Source organism: Dicentrarchus labrax, unplaced genomic scaffold (genome assembly GCF_905237075.1).
Source record: "Dicentrarchus labrax unplaced genomic scaffold, dlabrax2021, whole genome shotgun sequence".
NCBI lineage: Eukaryota > Metazoa > Chordata > Actinopteri > Moronidae > Dicentrarchus > Dicentrarchus labrax.
Window position 1 is genome coordinate 7,229,587 of NW_026136704.1, and position 22,331 is coordinate 7,251,917.

Consider the following 22,331-nt stretch of genomic DNA (forward strand, 5'->3'; position numbering starts at 1 on the left):
TCTGATGACTCAGCTGTTGTCGGGTATATAAGGGAGGGAGATGAGGGTGAGTACAGGACACTGGAAGCTGACATCCTTTAACGTGTGCAGCAAGATGTTGAAGATCTTCTACCAGTCTGTTGTTGCCAGCGCCATTTTCTTTGCTGCTGTGTGTTGGGGCAGCAGCATCAGAGCCATCGACACCAACAGACTTGATAAAATCATCAAGAAGGCTGGCTCTGTACTTGGTCTCAGGCTGGAGTCTTTTGAGTCCGTGGTGGAGAGGAGAACGCTGAATAAACTGTTATCCATCACAGACAATGATCAGTCTCCAAGCACCTTATATGTTTTTACATAATCTGTTCACTGCACCATATATTTTTACTTTGCACTACAATTATACCGCTTATTTATACATTTTTATAAATTTTTTATATTGCATTTTATATTGCTTTTTTGATATGTCTGTGTGTTGTTACTGCGTGTAATGCTGCTGCTACACTGCAATTTTCCATTATTTATGGCCCCCATTGGTGTTCACTTGACTTTTCCTACCCATGTAGCTGGCGTTTTTAGTTGTCTCAACAACAACTGGATGGTTTGCTATGAAATCTGGTGCAGACCTTCATGGTCCCCTCAGGTTAAAAGGTTATAGGTTAAAAATGTTTAGATCCTCTGACATAAAGTATTGTCACCTAATAATGTTGATATTTGAACATATTAGCAAAGTGTTGCCAATTTACACATCCAGCAGACATGAAGCATGAAGCTTTTATTTGGGTTCATGTTTTTGACGACCTGGGAAATGTAAGTTACAATATATACTCTTATTTGAGCTCTGTTTTGGTTTCCACAAAGCATCTGCCTCTCCAGCTGCTATATGCTCCAGTTTTCACATTTCAGCAGCAACAACCAGCAAATAAAATTGTCAGTGCATGGAGGGTTGATCAGCGCTATCAAACGAGGTTGATAAGAGCAGTGAGAATGAACCAGAACAGTAAACTTGCAGCCCGTAAACTAAATCTGTGAGCTACCAGGAAAATGCTGTAGCTGAGGGGAACAGCAGTGGCATTACAATCACACATTAAATCACACAGATCTATTATTAATATAAAAATAATGATTAGTGCAGCATCATCCCAAGAATCAACACACATTGATTTGGTTCTCTGATCAAGCTCCACTGCTTTAATTATACCATTTAGTAAACAAGCTCAGACAGGCCAAGTGTACACCACCTGTAGCATTAATTAAACAACAGAGAGCTGAAGTAAATGAGTAACTGGTGAAGAAGCATCTATAGGAATTTGTCCTTGTAAAACTCTTTAAAAAACAAGCTTTTTTTTGGTTCGTTTTCTACAGCCTGCCTGATCATGATCAGCCCCCCGATTTACTGTTGATGACATTTGATTGTCTGTAGGTGGCACTGTTGTCTTGTTTTTTGTTATCAGTAAAAAAAAAAAAGATAGATAGATAGATAGATAGATAGATAGATAGATAGATAGATAGATAGATAGATAGATAGATAGACAGACAGATACTTTGTTTATCCCGAGGGAAATTCAAGTATCCAGTAGCATACAAAATACAAAACATACATCAAACATACATTAGACTAAAATTAAAATCCCTAACCTTAAGAATAGAATTAAAAATAAAATAGAAGAAAAATATAAAGTATACATTAAACATACATTAGACTAAAATTTAAATCCCTAACCTTAAGAATAGAATTAAAAATAAAATAGAAGGTGAAATATAAAGTATTATATATACCGGTCTCGACCCGTCTCTCTTCTTGCTGCTTCCTCCCCAGCAAACCACTGCATAAAAGAGGACGCTGGCCACCACAGACTGGTAAAACATCTGCAGTAGTTTTTTTGCAGATGTTGAAGGACCCCAGCCTTCTCAGGAAGTACAGACGGCTCTGCCCTTTCCTGTGTAAAGTGTCCATATTTGCTGTCCAGTCCAGCTTGTCGTCCAGCTGCAGCCCCAGATATTTCTATGTCCTGACCACCTCCACATCGACCCCCTCGATGGACACGGGTTGGAGATGTGGTTTCTTCCTTCTGAAGTCCACCACCATCTCCTTGGTCTTGTAGGTGTTCAGCTGCAGATGGTTGGACCTGCGCCACCTCACGAAGTCCTCAACCAGGCTCCTGTACTCCTCCTCCCGTCCATCCTTGATACAGCCAACTATCGCAGTGTCATCCGGGTATTTTTGCATGTGGCACAGCCCGGAGTTGTACTGGAAGTCGAATGTGTACACGGTGAAAAGGACGGGAGAGAGCACGGTACCCTGTGGTGCTCTGGTGCTGCTGACCCAAACAATAAAAGGTCACCCATGGTATGTGAGGAGATGTACTGCAGGCCCTCATTCTCTCACCTAAACAAAACCTGATTAATGTACATTAAAGCTGCAGTAGGTAACTTTTATGAAAATAACATTTTGTCATATTTGCTGAAACTACTTTCACTATATCCTGACAGTAGAACATGAGACAGATAATCTGTGAAACAATCAGGTTCCTCTGGCTTCTACTAGTGCTCCTAATGGCATTTGTAAGAATCCACCGGGCCTGAACGAAAACAACCTTGACCCTTGATTCCTGACTCCCATTCCCAGGGCATCAAATACCACGATGGGAATGAGAGTCAAGAATCAACAATCTTCCATGGCTCTGATTGGCTGTTTTTGTTCGATGCAGTTGATTTTTGTAAATGCCATTAGAAGCACTAGGAGGAGCCAGAGGAACCTGATTTATTCACAGACAATCTGTCTCATGTACTACTGTCAGGATATAGTGAAAGTTTCAGCAAATATGACACAAAGTTATTATTAATATATTATAACTATTATTAATGTGACACTAACTGTCTCATATCTGTCAAAAATTTTGGTTGGACTGTAGTTGATGTGTTGCATAATGGTATAGTTTAATTTTATTGGATATATAGTTCTTTGAGTGTGTCGCATTGCCAATTATTGTTCTGCCTGCTTTGCATTTTTATTGTATGACCTTAACCAATGCTTTTACTCTCCTTTGTTGATCTTATCTAAATATTACACTGTTCAATTATTTTGAAACTTGCATTTGTGTTCCTTTATCTGTTATTTGTTTATGACCACATACAGAGAAGACATTTTGGCTGGTTATAGCAGGGAGCACACAGCTGTTGCTAATACAGTTAACGATGTCTCTGTGTCATTGAGTGTTACAGTAAACCATTCCAGTGATCGAGCATGCACGGAGCCATCATTACTGACATTAGTTGCACCTGTGCTTTCCCTACCATGACATGCCAAAATGTCAACATCTGCAGAGTGTCTGTGTGAAACAGGATAGGACAAATGTCATCAGTAACACCAGCAAAACAATGACATCATAGGCCTCCTCCTCAGGGGGTACCTCAGTTTTGAATTTATTTTTTATTTTGTACAATTTGATAGCATCGCCTAAACACAGGCTGCAAAAAAAAAAAAAAAAAAAAAAAAAAACTACATATGGTATAACTTTAAAACGGTGTTACTAAAAATGAAGTTAATAAATAAAAAAAAAAAAAAAATAAATCCTTTTCAGCAAACATGTTACGTCACTTCCGGGATGTATGGGAGAGCAAAATGACAGCTGGTTTGTTTTTATCAACAAGGAAAATTGAAAGTAGACATTAAAGGTATGTAGGACGACGACCTTCTATTCTATCAGTTTTTGATTCGCTCTTTTAGCATGCTGTCACTAGCTTGTGGTTGTTGGAAGTATATTTATATCGTTGCCATCTGTAATCCATCTCGGGCTCCATCGAGCTGCTGCTGGGGGTCAGACTCACTGATGCCGAGTCCGGACTGGACACCGTCTGCTATTCGCCCGTTAAAAAGGGGCAATTTGCACTAATCATCCACCGGTTCTTAGCCAGGGATATAACGGGGGTCGGGGGAGTGTTGTCATCTCTGCACAGGGTTAGCTATACGCCTTTTAATCAAAATCCCAAACTCCATTCAAAAATCTGTCAATGTGTTGTTGTCTGTGCCTTATCGGCCTATGTATAACTATGTATAACAATGTGAGACGCTTTACCAATCACATAGATTTATACTTACATTCGGCGTAATTTGAATAGAAGAATTGTCACTTCGGACTATACAATTTTAACTTTTATAGTCGGTTTGCATGTTATTGCTATAGGACCACTTCACGGAATGTATGCTGTAGCTAGTAAAGCACGGCATAAAAGTCCACATTTTGTCTAAATAACTATTCCTTTTTCAGAGGAGTATATGCCGAACGTACAAGACTTTGGTGCTGAATCGCATGTCGTCATATTTTATAAACTATTAGATGTGTACCTTTTATTGAAAAGCAAAGAAGGATAAAATTACGATACTTTAAAAGGGCATTTGGCATAGCGGATTTCACACTTAACAAAACGAGTCAGAGCTACTTTATCTTTATTAACTTATTGTCTTTACTATACAGGTGACTTACTACACCATCATCAATCATTGAGTATATTTTTACATTGTCACTGACAGATCATTTATTTTTGTTTTGTTGACCCTTGTGGGGAAATTCCTGTCTCTGCTTCTATAAAATCTAAATGTGCTTCCATGTTCTCTGGATTATATTGATATCGGCAAGTGAATAACAAGGCAGAAACTGATCTTTGGCCTTGTTTGTTATCCAGTGTCCTGTGGTGAATGCCATCCAAGTCCTCCCTTTTCTGGCCCATGCAGAGCAAATCCTGACAGCTGACCAAAGCGGGACCAGCATTTCTTCTGGAGACATCTGCCAGCTCTGCCAGCCACTCTGGAGTAAGACACTACTGACAGTGATATAGGCATTGTCTTTCATCTTCCTAATGGACAGCATTGTCTTGTGCAAAAGTTAATGCTGTTTAGTTTCAGTTGCACTTAAAATAAATGAACAAATACATTCTGTCAGAGGATACTAGATGAATCTGGCTGTTTTGTTTTGACAGGCCATCAGGACAAACGCAGAAGAAGACAGTGAACAGTGATAGTGGTCAAATCAAGGGAAACGTCTCTTCAGGTAAGACGTTTTCTGCCATATCTTTTTAACTATAATCATATGCAGTTGGAGGGACAGGTGTGACTCCTTTCAAGCAGGACACTAGGTCAAACACCTCACATGCGTGTTGTATTGGACCTGTTTTTTATTTTGTCTTATGTCTGTAAAAATAACCATGGGGTAACTTGATTTATTCGCTAAAGAGTAACAAAGTGCTTTACAACAATTTACTGCAGCCCATTTTTGCCAAATAAGATATTGTAACAGGATCCTTTTATTTTTTTATTTCAGCACAACCACTACATAATTTATGCTTGCCTGCAGCAGATTCCACAGCAAGGCTCTACCCACCGAGCCTTTCAAAACACACACAGTTACTCGTCATTTTAATTATAGAAACTTTAATGATAAGTTAGGTCAAAAGGTGCTTCTCTACAATGTGTTGAAAAGTTCAGCTTTTTCGTTCTCTCCTGCGGGCAGATCCAGGGATGTTTAAAGGGGACAGTGACTCTGTGGTTTGCTGCTAAAGAGCTGCGGGCACCTCCTTGTGTCCCTCCCATTATCATTCGTTCCTCTCTTAAAAAGAAATGCAGTCATTTGTCAGCCCTGGCCATCCTTGTGTTCCTGTATGCGTTGGCAGATCTATACAGCCTACAACTGTGTGGCAATGTTTATTGACAAAATGTGCTTTTATGATGAATGTGTGCAAGTGAATTCTTGAGACTGCTCTGACGTTGCACTAGTGTTCGACATTTTTGACCGATGTTCTGCTGTGTGAAACCAGAACCTAAACTGAGGTCAAAACACTGGGCTGCAGTTGTTTAAGTCAATTGTCAAAGTTGACTTAAACATAGAAATGAAATGTGAGTATTTGAATGGAAACTATGAGAACCAAGCTTTCAGTCCAACTTTCAGCCTCTCTCTGTCCCAACTTTACCCTACTTCTGACACAACAATGTTATACTGTAAGCCAGTCTTGACTGGAGCTGCAACCATAAGTCAATTAATCACTTTGTTGTTTGTCATTAATCAAGCAAAAATGCTCAGGATTCTCTGGCTTCAGCTGCTCCACTATGAGGATATGCTGCTTTTCTTTGTTTTATATCATTAAATTGAATTTCCTCAGGTTTTAGATTATTTTTTGGGCAAAAACAAGATTTTAGAATGTTACCTTGGGTGTAAGGCATTTTTCTCATGTTTCATGTTGAGGGCAAATGACTCATTTATCATGCGAGAAAATTATTTGTAACAATCCCTAGTTCAAGCCCTTGTCTGTACTCTTCTTTTGTTCAGATGAGCCTTTTTTGTTGTGCACTATCAAGATGGGCACAGCTATGTAGAAGGTCTGAGTTCATAATGTATATAGTAGCAAATGTGCTTGGATAATGCGGTAAAACAGAGCCTGTGTATGAGCTGACAGCTCTGTCTCTTTCCAACAATGCTGACCAGCTGAGGGGGAGGCTGTTCAGCGGGACGGAGCCATGGAGCCACCGGAGGACATGGAAGGTCGTACCTTTGTGGAGGTGATGAGTGAGAAGTATAGTCCAGAGAACTTTCCGTGCCGCAGGGGGCCTGGCATGGGGGTGGTGGTGGTGCCCACCATATGTCCTCAAGGCTCTCCTATGAAAGGTGAGCTGGAGGTGAATAATGACTAACAGATAGATATGGGCCTGTCATTTTCATTACTTATCTTTGAGTCCGACCTTTGGCCCTTTGCTGCGTGTCATTCCTCTCTCTCTCCCCCTTCCCTGTCTATCTCAAGATGTCCTGTCAAATAAAGGCAAAAAGCTGTCAATTAAAAAAATTATCTATATCTTAAATACATGAATCCAAATGTGCACCCTCTGGACCTGAAGGCTGAGCGGTATTTTGTCATATGCACCTTGTCGTGTTCACCATCATCACGTCAAGTCTGTGAGGGGCTAAAGTGCACTATTGGATGGGACTTAACAGTTTTAACAGTACCCGCTTTAATACTGATAATGTACGCAATATAAACCCCACTATGCCAGTATACTAGGCCTACATCAAAAATGAAAATACAGATGTCTCAGCGAGTCCTCAAGTGGTGGGGAAGTTGAATATTGAACATTTGAATTTAGTCCATGTCATGTGCTGCATTGCATTCTGGTATTTTGAGCCATATTAGCAGTGGAAAGATTTGACCCATAAATGCAGCATCAGTTTTTGACAAAGACGCAGTATTAAACCTTGAGCTCCCTTTTTTTTAGACATTAAAACTTCACAGCTGTTTATTCTGGGGACTTGTCATGTCCTGAAGGAATTTTAGGGGCTCCTTCTTTTTTGTACAGTAGGATCAGCACATGGCTATTCATTTACATTTTTGAATTAAATTTAATCATAAAATCTACTGGCCCTCACAAACTGGTTTTGTGTGACACTGTAAGAGTTTCCCCATTTAAGCTGAATTGCTGAATTATAAGCTGACATGCAACTTTTGTTTTAACAAATCACAGCTTCTTCTGACTCATTACATTTAATCACAAGACAACTTTAATTAGATATTATGTCTCCTTGAGAACCTTCCGTTTTTCTGTGTGAACCTTCGCCTCTGAGGATTAATCCTCACTAATTCTCCCTTCCACCATCTCCCACTTCACCTGCAGACCGTCTGAACCTGCCCAGTGTGCTGGTGTTGAATAGCTGTGGCATCAGCAGGGCGGGAGACCAAGCTGAGATTGCTGCCTTCTGTGCCCATGTTATAGAGCTGGACCTGTCTCACAACAAGCTGCAGGATTGGCATGAGGTGCAGTAATAATTGCATTTAAAGGGTTCTGGTTACATTCTGTATTTTCTTTACTGTCAACAAATCCAGTGAAAAGACCCAAACCAACAATTGGTCATTTTTTGTTCTTTTGACCGTATAGCAGAGAGACAAAATTAAAAACATGTCATTGTCTTAATTTTAGATCAGTAAAATCGTGTCCAGCATCCCCAACCTGGAGTTCCTGAACCTGAGCTCCAATCCCCTGGCAGGAACGACCCTTGAGCCGCGGTGTGCTGAAGCCTTTTCCCGGGTCCGACGCCTCGTCCTCAACAACACTCAAGTGTCCTGGGACACCGTGCTGCTGCTCGCCAGGGAGATACCTGAGTAAGAAGAATAGTTGATCAGTGCTCCTCCGTTTCTCCGCAGGTTTGTCATTGTCTCAAAGAAGCAGAGCAAGGGACCAGTTCTCAATCCTGTGCTTTTGAGACTGAAGGAACTTCACAGTTTCACTGACTTTTTGCTGGTTTAGTAATTGGCTGACAAAAACGTCTGCCTATTCTTTAACGACACTGGCGCTTAATTCACTTAGTTTACCTCCCCAATTGAATGGAAGGGAATGGAATGTTGTTTGTGGTGTTCAGAGACTGAAAGTGCATATGTTTTATATTCTGTTTAAATGTTGTTTTTTCACATGCAGAGCGATATTAAAGTAATCATCTCACCCCGAACAGGTTTAGACCAAACATATATAACTCACAGGTGTTTACATAAGATAAGCCTTTATCGATCCCTAGGGGGGAATGAAGGTGACAAAGTCAGGGAAGTAACAACGGCTGAATAGATAAATAGTATGAAGTATTTACAGTTTTTAAAATAAGTAAAATAAAATTTAAAATAAAATAAGAATTGAAATTAAAATGAAAACGATAGAAGAGAAATTTAAGTCAAAATAACAAGGCAAGCAGTACACATACAGTACCCTAATAGTGTAGTACCGCCTCAAAGCAAACAGTGAAAAAATTGTGTTGTATGTGTAATATACTACACACCAGATGTTTTCTTGGATATTATGTCTATATCTGTTATACTATATATACTATATACAATGAACTGTAATTTTATAAGTCTTAAGAGTAAGTTATAGTTAAAGTAATAATATGATACAAACTATTATAACAGAATACAATATAATATGATATATCTATGTCTGTATTCATAATAATATAAGTATAATTATTTAATAGTATATAATGTAATAATTTAGTATGACATGTATTATAACATCATATAGTATTATATAGTATAGTATAGTATAATATTAAATGGTATAGCATAGTATAGTATTAAATATTATAATATAGTATAGTATAACAATAAATAGTATTGTATAATATTAAATAGTGTGGTATAGTATAGTATAATATTAAATAGTATATATAGTATAGTATAGTATAGTATAGTATAATATAGTATTGTATGATATAGTATAATATTAAATAGTATATATAGTATAGTATAATATTAAATAGTATAGTATAATATAATATAAATTTAAATAATATAGTATAGTATAGCATAGTATCGTATTGTATAATATAGTATAATATTAAATAGTATAGTATAAAGTATACAATATACTATATTAATTAATCAGCTGGACAATGAAGAGTGAGCGTGGGTGAGTGTCCCTAGTGTGAAAGTTGGATGTATGGTATGGGTTGTGTGCATCTAGTTTTTATACCCAATCAACCCTTTTAAAAATCACTGCCCCTACATTGTCCTCAGTAGGGCCACAGCAGTCCTGTTCTATTTTCCACAACAGTCCTCCTCACCCTCCACCCTGCTTTCTCCTGTGTTGTCCTGCAGGCTGGAGGAGTTGTTCCTGTGCCATAATGAGTACACTAGTGTGAGTGCCTCCAGTGTGGCCTGCCCCACCCTACGCCTGCTTCACATCACCGACAACAGCCTCAAAGACTGGGCCGAAGTCCGCAAGTTTGGCTCCATGTTCCCCAGCCTGCACACTCTGGTCATGGCCAATAACAACTTGGCCTCCATTCAGGACAGTAAGGATATCCTGCCACGGCTCTTCCCCAACCTACGCAGCATGAACCTGCACAACTCAGGTCAGTGGAGCTAAGTGTCGGCCTGTTGTTTGTGTGATTTAACATTTAAACACACACAGTTTTAAATTAGTGTTTTAGTGTCTCAAGATGGTGTGGTTCTAGGTGGAGACACTGAATTGCCTCAGATTCTCAGTTTACAGGTTTTTCTGAGTGTGTCCAGAATGACAGTATCAGCATCTACGTGATAAAGTTAGCATAAGCAAAAATGTCACTGTATCCTAGAAAGCTTTGTGTTATTTGTAGAGTCTTACAATAGATTCTTCTCCACGTCAGCTTTTATCTCAGGAATTGTTTCTATTTTGGGGGGTATCAGTGGTGAATCTATTTTTAGAGTTCTGTTGAGAGGGGACTAAAACAATATCCAAAGACGTGTTCAGAATGACTTCAGTGCGTTATATCTCCTTCGCCTGAGGCACAAAAAAACATCCTTCTTGCAAGTCGCTTTGTCTCAAATTATGCCCCCAAGACTTATTTTTCTTAAAACAAAAATGAATTCTGCTCCCAGGCTGAGATGATTTCACCAGTGCAGTTGCCCTTGTTTCAGGGATTTTAGACTTGAAACAAGAAATAATAAGGCAGCAAAGATCGCGGCCTAGGATTAAGATTTTGACTTAAAGGATTATTTTTTACTGTCAACAAATCTGAAAAAGACCAAAACCAAAAATGTCCATCTGTCGTTACTTCCCTACCCTGTCTGTTGCTCTCAGTCCCGTTAGTTCCTCCTGAAGATTTGGTTTTAGGAAAAAGGCTAAATGAAAGGTTTTTTATCCCCTATACCTGATAGGTGAAGATAGACAGGAAAGGGGGGGGGGGGGGATGACATGCAACAATGGACCGCAGGTTGGAATCGAACCCAGGCTACTGCAGTAAGGACTCATGGCATGGGACCATACACCCCTAACAAGGAGTAGTCCTGCTCTATTTGAGAAAACTTTTGTTATGAATTTGCGTAGTGAGTATTTGGGGCAGCAGGATGTGTATGTATGTGGGACTGAGTCAAACTAAACAACAGTGTGTGGTAATGAAGGAACCCGTCACCCAGTGCAACAGTGTGACTCACTGGTGTGTTTTTAATAGTTTTTGGACAACACTGGAGCTCTGTGGCACAGAGGAGTAAGATATATCAGGCTTTGGATACATTAATTGTTGGTTTTCATCTTGTCTTGGCAATTCCTGACAATAAGCAAAATATAGCCTATCACCAGACTTTTATTGCTTATTCTTTTAGTAGAGGAATACTTTTCCCTTTTTCTTTTTTTTTTTTTAACTGTCCTTTTTAGATATTACCAGTCAGCTGAAGGACATGAACTAGTGTCTAGCTTTGTCAGGTTAAACCCTAATCAAATAAAATTTGTGTTATTTTGATTTCATGGCCAGCGTAGGCAGCTGAATCAGCTCAATTGTGGCTGAGTGTGAGGAAACACGTGTGTATCAGTACCAAAGGACAAAATGTGATATCAGTCTAGTACATACAGTACTGTATGTGGCTGCCAAATGTCTAGGTTTTAGGGGTTTGGATTTGGGACGGTTTAGGCTGTGAAGCTCAGGCTAGCTCTTGGCCTTTGACTGAGTATGCTGACATGTTATGCATTAAGTCCAGCAACAACAACTATAGATCCAACTATCATATAGCTGGATTTAGGCTTCTGTAGGGTACATTTTGTGAGCTGATGAGAGAGGAGAAACTTAACAAAAATGTGTATTATTTGTGTTCTTGTAAATTTTCCTTGTAAAAAAACACTGTCAGATCACTATACCTGCCTGTCAGCTACTCTACTACTACTGCTCTTAGGTGTTTGAACACACTGCCTCAACTGATTTCACCAAAAATGTATGTAAAATTTCACATATACAGTGAACAGTAACTAATATAGGCTACTTTGTCGCCTGTGGAGAAAGTACCTAGACTCCCTCAAATAATTACGCAAGTTTGTGAGTTACTATGAAATGCTGTCTATAACAAGTTCTTAAATATTTGGGCCTTCTTGTAAACTTAGCTAATGTTCTACTTTAAGTTTTTTCATTGTTTGTGTAAAAACCCTTGTGTCTGTTGGCTACTACTGTTGTGCCGCTGGTTAAAAACACATTTGGTCTTTGCAAACCAAAAGTATATACGTATTTATTTGCATTTCTAATGCCAAAAGTGAACTAGCATACCACTGCTGTTTCTTTGTCCTAGATGTCTGAAACAGACTTGTCTGTGCGTGTGTTTGTGTGTGTGTTGTCAGGTCTCAACCGATGGGACGACATTGAGAAGCTGAACTTCTTCCCGAAGCTGGAGGAAGTGCGGCTGCAGGGCATTCCCTTACTGCAGACCTACACCAACGCAGAGCGACGCAGCCTCATGATAGCACAGTGAGTCCCAGCAATGACATCAGTGAGAATGGACCTCCTTTGCAGTAGACTGAGAGGTTGTTTTGTTTTCTCCTGCACACTAAGGAGGACCCGACACCAGCCAATAATCTGGTACATTTGCAACTGTATAATACAGTACTTATGTGCTATCCCTCAGACTCCCTTCAATATCGCTGCTAAATGGCAGCGCTGTGACTGATAGTGAGAGAGAGGATGCAGAGAGGTTCTTCATCCGTTACTACTTAGACTACCCTGAGGAGGAGCTGCCTTATAGGTACACTGCACTCACTGACTGAACTCACTAGCAATGCTTTTTATTGTGTGTGTGTGTGTGTGTGTGTGCTGCTACGACCGATGGAACAACCCGCTCTTTTCATCCACAGATACCATTCCTTGGTAACCAAGTACGGGAAGCTGGAACCACTTGCTGAGATTGACCTACGACCTCGCTGTCGTGCCCAGGTGGAGGTTCACTGCGAGGAAAAAGTGGAACAGGTGCGTTAAGCATGAATGGGGTATTGTTCTGAGTAGTTCACAAATGTAGAATAAGTTGAGAGGCAGGGCTTCAAGTGATATCGTGTGACCATACTCCCTTTTGTCACTCCTGTGCCAATCCTGTTGAGTGTGTCTTCAGTAAATGTAATTATTGTCCTGCGTCAGTACTGTGTCTTTCACTAATTGGTGCACAAGGGTATCTTCAATATTGGTATAAGCACCAATCTAGCTCTCAGTTTCTCGTGGTTGCACCAGCAGATAAAGTTTCCTATGTCGGTGGCTCACAATGACTCCTGCAACCTCCATGAGACCTACCATTGTGAAAGACTAATTGATAAAACACATCATGGGAATCCACATGATGTTATTAACCCCTCTTTAATGACTAACGAACAAACATGTTTCTACAGTAGGGACAAACCAAACACTAGACAGGGCCCTTAGCGTTTATCACAAGTTTCACAGCTACCACAGTTTCTCCTTTACACTTTGAAGGGTGAGTGGTATTCAGTTGGCTGCAATCTGCAACTACACTAGCTGGATGCTACTAAATCCTACACACTGGCCCTTTAAATATAGGTAAGTGTATATGGTAAATCATGATTTGGCATGGAGAGGGTGAGAGTCACTGTCCATGATGCATTTTGTGCAACATCCTCCTCTCTGACACCACCACCAAGGAAAACACAACGCCACAGTAAACATGTTGTCCGTAAAACTTCCTAATTACGACCAGTCAGTAAAAGTGGTAGTGCATTTCCCCAGTAGGACCTGTGTGCCATTTTAAGAAATACTAGACGTTTAGTACAAATCTTATCAAAGAGCTGTACTGTTAATGAGTTACAGGAGAGCTTCGTTTTTTAAAACATGGTTGTTATTGTCATGGTTTAACACTGTTTGTGTTCAGTCTGTACACCTTTTGGACAATCCACAGTGTAAACATTAATTTTTAATAACAAACTATGAACATTTTGATGAACAGGTGATCTTACGAAATTCATTGCTACTACATGTTGTACCAGAACACAGCATCTCACACCATAACAAATGGGTGCTACAGCACACCAGACTCCATTGACAGAACCAGTAATTTTACCATGCAGATAATTGTAAAACACACTTCAAACTGGACAGAAACAAAATAAAACTCACCAAAACTAGCTTTAAAATAAAACCCTTAATTCACAGAGTTAGATGCGAAAATATTTGCAAAATGGGCTGCTATGGCCACAACTTAATCCTTCTAATGTCAAAGTACGTCCACTAAAAGTGCTTGTTGTTGCCACTGACAGGCTCAGATTGTTATTCTAAGCCTCTGACAATATTATGGAAAGGATCCCTACAGAGGCAAACCTTTTGTTTAAGCAGAAACAGCTGTAATATCACTATCACACACCACCAAATTTAATGGACATAAACAGTAATTTTACCTCACACATCATCATAACATCATAACTTTATTCAAAGTGGTTTGAATCAAAATAAAACTCACCAAAGCTGTCTTTCCACTGTTCCAACAATCACCAGCTCTGGTTTGGTCGTAAACAAATCCTTAGTTTACAGAGAAAGAGGAGAAAAACTGCCATTTTAGTTGCTTTCCTCAAAGTCAACAGTTGCACATGGAGAGACTCACATGCAACATGGCCAGATCAGAGAAGTGAACAATGTTCTAGGAGCAAATCAGGGAGAGGAATGTAATTCTCAGCTCAGGACACCTGAACTCCACTATATATATTTACAAGGCAAATAGTTAATTCTAGATTTTGTGTATATATAACCTTTAAACCCATGGCCAGGCTTATGTTTGCCTGTATAAACATAGCTATCAACCCTTTGTCTTAAAGCCACCATGTGCAGAATTTAAACTTCCGGACTTTGGCCTATTGTACTTTTGTAATTATGTTTTGAATGAGATGGGTGTCAGTTTAATGGTAAAATGTAGAAACTGTTTGTCTTTGTGTCAGCTGAACATCCGTTTGGACCAGACAGTAGCTGAGCTGAAGAAGCAGCTGACAACAGTGGTCCAGCTGTCCACCAACAGTATGAGGCTCTATTACATCGACAAGTGCAGCGTCTTCGGTCCGGAGGAAATGAGGTACAACACCCGGGCTCTCCACTCTTACAGCATCCAAGACGGTGATGAAATACTGGTGGTGCCCAAGACCAAGTGAACAGCTGGTATCAAACTAGCTGATTGGAGTGACTCACTGAATGATTGATTAATTGGATTATTTGTTGATTGGTTAACTGACATCACAAAATAACTGGGAAATGCCTATGGAACAGCATCAGCGGCCCACTTGGAATGGGAGCAAAACAAGAAAATGATGTGTACACCATCATGAAGACTGCACAGTGGACTACAGTGGGCTGCTGGGAGGCTCTGGCTGGAAATGCAGCCAGTCTGGAAAGAATATTATCTTTATTTATTTCAGCTTTATTTGAGGGCATCCACTGGAGTTAGTGGACAAATCTGTCACACTGGAGAACAGGCTGAGAGAGCAACTCGCAGTCAGCTAGCAGCTTAAGCAGAGGGGAGGGCACTGCTGTACCAGCAAAGCAGCTCTATCTCTTAGTACGCTGCATGTACCATAGCACCTGTCCTGCATAGGCAGGTATCCAACACCACTGACTTGCCCACTTAGTCACAAATGCTACGCTGATTAGTAGTGAGGCAGTTCTACAGAGTGGAGAAACAGGGCTGCACTCATCTGAACTTTTAAAGTGGCCACAGTATCAGGAAGAGCTGTTGCTAAAGGAAAAATCATGCCCAAAACACTGGTAAATGCAGTGATTTGTGATGAAAGTAGCATTTCTTTGGTTCATTGTGTTGTTTGGTGGTGTTTGTTTTTCATATTTCTGTGGATAATTTGCCAAAGTTAGAAGATGCTACATTATATTCAGATTGTTTGACAAAATACCATCAGAATCAAAAAGCAAGGGATTCTTTCTAGAGCCGTAATGACAATCAGCAATGTGTGAAATGTGTCCTAGGAAATGCAGATTTAAAAATCCTGAAAGGTCACTCCAGATATTTTTCAATGTAAAAATATATTCTACTTTGAATAATAATTTGAGTTTGATATGGAGTTTTGACAAACAAGTTAGCAGGGATGGGCCTTTAAAGTCATTTCCATATTTGAGTGCTCACATTGAATTATTAAGGTTGTGAACTACTCGCAAAAAATATCCTCTTGCAAAGCCTCCTCTTTCCACAAAGATTAACAGGACCGTGTGTCACTATTTTTATTATGACCCGGCCAAACTTCTCTGTCCTAGTAGCACCACAATGGCCCTAGCTAATACGGCTAACGTTAGCAAATGGGGGGATGAAATGTTGCCTGTTATTTGTCTCTGCTGATTTCTCCTTATGTTTAATCCCCAAATGTTTAATCATCTAACTGGTTGCACCGCACGTTCATATCGTAAATTTTTGTCATTCTGCCTGTAATGTTAGATGAGTGATGTGTGACTGAAAGCGTTGAACATTATCTGCGGCCGAAGATGCGAATATCTAAATGCGAGTACTCGATACGTTGAGCGAATACTGACATCTAAACGAACACTCATGCTCATCCCTACAGGTTAGTAAGTTATAGATCAATTTACTCCCTCTCCCTCAGTGAAAAATCCCAAATCGGTAAATATGCAAATGTTTTAATTAATTACAAAAGTTAAACTGCTGGATATGAGATCTTCTTATTAAGTTCCATTTGTAGTGTACATGCCCTGCAGGCTTCACATTTTCAGTTAAGTACTGCATCAGGATTGGCTTCCAAACTAGCATGTTTGTACACATGTTAAACTGAGATTTATGGTTTATTTCTAGTGTCAAACTGCACAGTGAAGATTCAACGTTAAAGTTAAGTAACAATAAGAAAAACAAATTTTTGACACATTTAAAGTGAAAGGCAGGCAGGCAATAGGTGAGGCAGATTAAAGCGTTTAAAGCAATTGAAGTGGGGTTTTATGAGGTACTTACAGGAGAACCGACATGGAAGCAGAACAGTGTACTACTGTGGACAGGGGCAGCAGAAAAACACATTTTAGCCACCTAAAAAAGGCCTACCTACAAAGATATATATTCACCACTTTCATCCAGCCCTTTCTGACAGGAAACTGAAGCTTTTATATCCATCTGTGCTCTTTCAGAGCCACCAGACTCCTTTGAGAACAGCTGTAATTTTACCTCGCTCTACATGGGAGTTGTTGGTCTTTTGTCAGTTGTCTGTTAGCAGTATAATAAGGTTCAGTTTCCCTTTGGACTTTCTGGCAGCAAGGTAAGGTGGTGAAAATATTCTAAATATAGCGTACACTTGCACTGATATAGATTACGTTTTGTTGCTGTCCCCGTCCACAACAGTGCATCGCTTAGCTTCCATGCTGGTACTCCTGTATGCTTCTCCAAACTATGGATTGTGCCAACAGCCACCTACTGTAAGTAATACACTGACTATGGATAAGTAAACAAGTACCTCATAGAACCCCACTTTAAAGTGAACTGTCACTTTCAAGGAGAATTGGCTGTAAAAAATAAAAATTAATTAACACCACTTTATGACAAAATGGCTTCAAGAGTGCAAACTTGATGATATCTAACAGTGTATTGATATCTCCTTTTCCTGTTACGTGTTTTCTACATGTGTTTTGTGGACTTGCTTACGACCGCAAGTGGGGGGGGGGCACTGCAAGAGTATGGGGTACCGGGGCCATTGCTGCCAGGCATCTGGTCCTTGTATAACCAGAGTGATAGCTGTGTCTATTGTTTAGTCAGGAAGTCACACGTATTTTCAGTTGGTGTCGGGCTTCGTCAGGGTTGTCCCTTGTCACAGTTATGTTTGTGGATAGGATCTAAAGGTGCAGCTGGGGGTTTGGGGACCTCAGGATTGCTTCTCTGCTTTTTGCAGATGATGTGGTTCTGTTGGCTTCATCAGATCATGACCTTTAACATGCACCAAGATGGTGTGGTCAGAATAAGTTTCAGAACCTAAAACTAAACTAACTAAAAAGGCCATTGGTTCTCTGCTAGAGGTGAGTGGATTTCTGCCTCTGAGTCTTTAGCGAGTTGTTGGAAAAGGTAGAAGGAGTTCAAGTGTCTCTGGCTCTTGTTCAAGAGTGAGGGCAAAACAGAGAACAACAGGTGGATTGGCTTTTTGCGTCTGCAGTAATGCGGCCATTGTACCGGACCGTTGTGGTGAAGAGGGAGCTGAGCCAGGAGCCAAAGCTTTCAAGTTACCAGTCCATCTATGTTCCAACCCTCTCTTATAGTCATGAACTTTGGGTGGTGACCGAAAGAATGAGATGGCAGAAACAAGTGGCCAAAAAGAGTTTCCTCCATGCGGTGGTTGGGCTCAGCCTTAGAGAAGGAGCTCAGACATCCGGGGGAATCTCGGAGTAGAGCTGCTCCTCCTTCACATTGAAAGGAGCCAGTTGAGGTAGTTCAGGTTCAGGTAGTTCATGTTATTGTGTTTCTTACCACAAAACAAATACTATATGCACACATGTATACACTCACACATACCCACACAGGTTACCACAAAGCAGCTGTTGTGTCATATGTGCTGCCCCCTACACGCTACACTGTATATTTCATAAACAAATTTGCTTTGCCACTACAGTAACTTCACTAGATGAGGGTTTTTTTGTGAGGTGTGAAGTGACACACACACTACGGTAAAAGACAATCTCTCAGTGCACATTCTGCGTAGGAGCAGTATGAAGGCACATCTTATCTATTCCAACATCATGTAAGTGTAGGATTATTACATGCATCCATCAATCCATCATTTAGCTATACCTGCTAATCCAGATCCTTTTTTATTCATTTGTGCACTTTCTAGGGAGCAAAATATGGTTGTGAGTTTGTCATTGTTATCTATGTTAGAATCTATTAAAATGTTTTTAAGAGGTTAGCATTCCATTTTTTAAATGCTCAATTTTTTCTCATGTAAGTTATATCATTGCAAAATTTCTGTAATTAATTGCACATGATCTTGTTTTATGGACCTTTAAATGCTTCATCAATGCATACTATACTCATATAATTAGTAGTTTTCGTTGGACACAAATCTCAGTTTAGTGCATGTGCCAATTATTCAGTGAAGTATTTCTAAAAGTATTTCCTTTTATCCGCGTTTCATCTGCTCCACATTAGTGTATTCTACATTTCGCTCCACCCTGCACAGAAATATTTCCACCAAAGATAGCTCATTAGGGTATCATTAATATAATGTGGAATATGTACCGTATGTATTGATTTTAATACACAGCCTCCACCTTGTATATGAGGAGCATTGATGTTTGATGTTTGGTGCTATTGATTTTTCCTATAGCAAGCAACTTAGCAGAGTAGGGGATTCCTGACAGTGTGCAGTGTTATGGCTATGGACTGATTGGTCAAGCATTCACATGTAGTGGCTGTTTGGAAACAAATATGTGTCTCAGTTCATCTGCTGTTAGAAAACTCAGCTCAGTGTGCTTTGGCCTCTCTTTAACAGTGTTTTAACCTCCCAAAGTATCGATATCTCAAGTATGTAAATGCCACAACATTTCCTTCCTTATTATTATAATTTACCAGTTTTATAACGCAACTGCTATACTTGAATATTAGAAAGTGTGAGATAATAAGACTAGGGACTTAAGTATGACGGTGTAGCAATGACACACAGCAGGTTAGATGAAAAGAGTTCAAACACTGGGACTCGCTTCCCCATTTTATCACAGTAGTGCTGATTAAATGTTAGCATAGCATGAACCACAGCCATAGAAACCAGCACGGAGAGAGTCAGCAGTGCAGTGCTGGCACCGACTTAAGTATTGAATTATAGTGTCTGTGCTAATCAGTGTGAGATTTGTTTGAAGCGCGAACATGTGGTATGTTATTGTTTGCAGGGTGGGTGATTGTTTTTGGTATGCATGTTATTTTTTGACTTTATGTGTTTGTGAGGAAAGTGGTCACAATGCCTGCTTAGATTTATGGAATTATGAACTTGATGGAACTTTGTTTTACATTAAGCCCAAGAAAAACATTTGAAGTTTGATGTCAATTTATTGTTTACTTGTTGATTTCATCCAGATTTTTTTTTTTAAGAATATGTTATCATGTTATTTATTGTGTCTACTGATTACTGTCCAACTATGACAAGCCGAAGATATTGGCTAAGGCATTTTAAAGCACTTAAAGCCCCTGAAAACTTGATTTTAGTTATCTCTGTAACATTTAAGATTCATGACTAATAAAGCAACAATCAAAGTTAGGGAAAAAATACTTATTATTTATGAAGAGTGCAACAATAATTCACCTAATCCGCTTCATCAAGAATGTGTGGGTGTGATTTGATCAGATTTGACTGACAGTGGCTCACATTTTGGTAAATTTTGTGACATAAACTTTTTCCAGCTGACACCAACCCATTCAAACCAGTGAATAGAACTCTGACAGAACCAATAAATACAAAAACTTCTTGTAAAAATAGTAGAAAATAATGCGTTTATGTAACACTGATAGTAACAAGCTGATACAACCTTTTTTATGGAAAATTCCATCCTCACATCCTTTAACACACATTGGTAGTGCACTGTGTGTAGTTATTTGGTCATTCTGTTGTGTGCTGCAATTGTTACATTACTCTCACTGACTGGACCATCAACAGTAAACCTCAGATTTTGGTATTACTCTCAGAGAATCATACTGTGAGTCCTTCTAGAGTCACATTTTATTTATCATTCAACAGTTGTACAGGGACATTCATCATAAGACAAAGATAGTAATTCCACCAGCAGCAACCTCAATACAACAGAATGCATTACGGTTGTTTGAGTAAAAAGTGTTGTTAAACTCTCGTTTTGCTTCTACCATCACTATCAATCCAATAGCTTTCACTGTATTGATTTATAATCCAGAAATGAATACCATACTTATAAGCTTTCTTAGCATAAAGACTGGAAACGGAGGGAAACAGCTAGCCTGGCTCGGTCCAAAGGTAACAAAATCTGTCTACCAGCACCTCTAAAGTGCACAAATTAACATGTTATATCTTGTTTGTTCAAACCTTACAAAAAACTATGGTGTAAATATGACAGGTTGCAGTTTAATGGTGGTTATGTGCTGAACTTGTTGTTTATACACTTAGTAATGAGCTTTAGAGTTGCACACTGCCAGACAGTGAATACATTTTCAAAAATATCAAACTGTTGCTTCAAAGGAGTCCTTGGGGGATCATTAGTTCATTAATTGGAGTAGTGAAAATACCTCCTGAAGAGTAACTCAGGGTGGATTTTCCCTTTTAAATGTAATAAACTATAATCTATTAACACCCTGTCTATTACTTAAAACCTGTGCAGTCAGTTCAGATTGTAAGAAGCAAGTGAGCAAATGAGGAAAGTTGAAGAAAAATACTGCACAGCCTCTCAGAAACGTGATAAACTGACCTCAGTGCAGTTAAAAAAAATAAACCCTCAGTTAGATTAGTGCTTGACTGCTGAAATTGAGATAATTCTTACTGTACATTTAAAAGCTCCATATTTCCTTTGCTTACTTAACCCCTTTAGACCCGCCTTATGTTCCAAGGTTGTGAAAAATATAATAATGACTTATTCCCATCCTTAATGCAACCAGAAATGAGAATCAATAAAACAAATTTAATTGTTATTTTTCTTGTCCATTTCAATGGACATCGGGTCCAAACAGTTGTTAAAATACCAACATCATATGACAACATCATACCAATTTTTTGTCTGTTAAATGTTGCAAAAAGTAAAAAAGAAGCCCCTGTCAAGTGACGTCTATTGTAATGGACACAGGGTCTGAAGGGGTTAAATAGTCAACACATAATGCTAGACATCTGGCAGGAGCACATCCTGTTTGAATGGAAACCTAAATAGATACTCCAGCTATATCAGTAAATACACACCTTGAGTCATCATCTGCCTCCAAGAGTGGTGCACCAGAGCTCACGTGGATCTCAGAAGGCTATATTTGTCTTTGATTATAGTGTTATAGATTTTGGTTGGGCTAAATGGGCAGGTTTCCCCCCCGCTTAGACTTATAGACACCAGTATTTAAGCTAATCAGTTCACTCAAGTATATGTAACACGGGACTGTTCATAATCTGTGGCAATTTAAGCATAATAATTTGTTTTGTAGGAACCTATATGAAGTATTAAATGGAACAGAATGAGTCATCTTTCTTGTATTAGTATATGTAGAGAGAGATGCGTCACTGAATGGTAATAAATGGCAGTCTCCCTCTTCAGTGTGTGACACTTTGTTTCATTCACAACAGCAGCTTTGAAGGCATGTCGGGGTCCGGATGTGTTTTATGTTACAGATGGTTATACTGCAGTATGATTTTATGAGTGATTCACTTTAATGCAGCCCTTCACACACTCCAGCATGAACAACTACTTGAGTGCTGGAACTTGTAATACTTAAACAATCTCAGACATGATCTATAAGGAGAGCTGGTTCAATATTCGACCCAACCAAACATTAGTTCAGTGAAATGTAGGCCTATGTTATACTCAACTTGAGTATTGTACAATTAAAAGTCATGTTGAATAATATTCATATGAATTCAATATAATATAAAATGTTTAATTTATTTATTTAACTCCATTTTCCTT

At 39.3% G+C, this 22,331-nt stretch overlaps 1 protein-coding gene across 3 annotated transcripts; it reads left to right on the forward strand.

The window, feature by feature from the left end:
* The first annotated feature begins 3,579 nt into the window (after positions 1-3,579).
* On the forward strand, positions 3,580-21,961 carry LOC127362175 (tubulin-specific chaperone cofactor E-like protein). Of its 3 annotated transcripts, none has more exons than XM_051397597.1 (11): positions 3,632-3,654; positions 4,663-4,789; positions 4,957-5,027; positions 5,298-6,635; positions 7,634-7,773; positions 7,937-8,118; positions 9,601-9,857; positions 12,086-12,212; positions 12,370-12,486; positions 12,596-12,707; positions 14,672-21,961. In XM_051397597.1, exons 4-11 carry the CDS (start codon positions 6,488-6,490, stop codon positions 14,876-14,878), a joined length of 1,290 nt encoding a protein of 429 aa, XP_051253557.1. In that variant the 5' UTR covers positions 3,632-3,654; positions 4,663-4,789; positions 4,957-5,027; positions 5,298-6,487; the 3' UTR covers positions 14,879-21,961. The 3 variants fall into 3 exon arrangements, with proteins under 3 accessions (XP_051253556.1, XP_051253557.1, XP_051253554.1); XM_051397594.1 differs by having other exon boundaries at positions 6,456-6,635; XM_051397596.1 differs by having other exon boundaries at positions 3,580-3,654; positions 4,712-4,789; positions 4,957-6,635.
* The last annotated feature ends 370 nt before the right edge of the window (positions 21,962-22,331 follow it).

Excerpts from the sequence above, each read along its gene's own strand:
- LOC127362175 (XM_051397596.1), top strand. The coding sequence starts at position 6,488 with ATGGAGCCACCGGAGGACATGGAAGGTCGTACCTTTGTGGAGGTGATG. Across the intron at positions 6,636-7,633 it reads TCAAGGCTCTCCTATGAAAG|ACCGTCTGAACCTGCCCAGT; the intron begins GTGAGCTGGAGG and ends CTTCACCTGCAG. Across the intron at positions 12,213-12,369 it reads CGCAGCCTCATGATAGCACA|ACTCCCTTCAATATCGCTGC; the intron begins GTGAGTCCCAGC and ends GCTATCCCTCAG.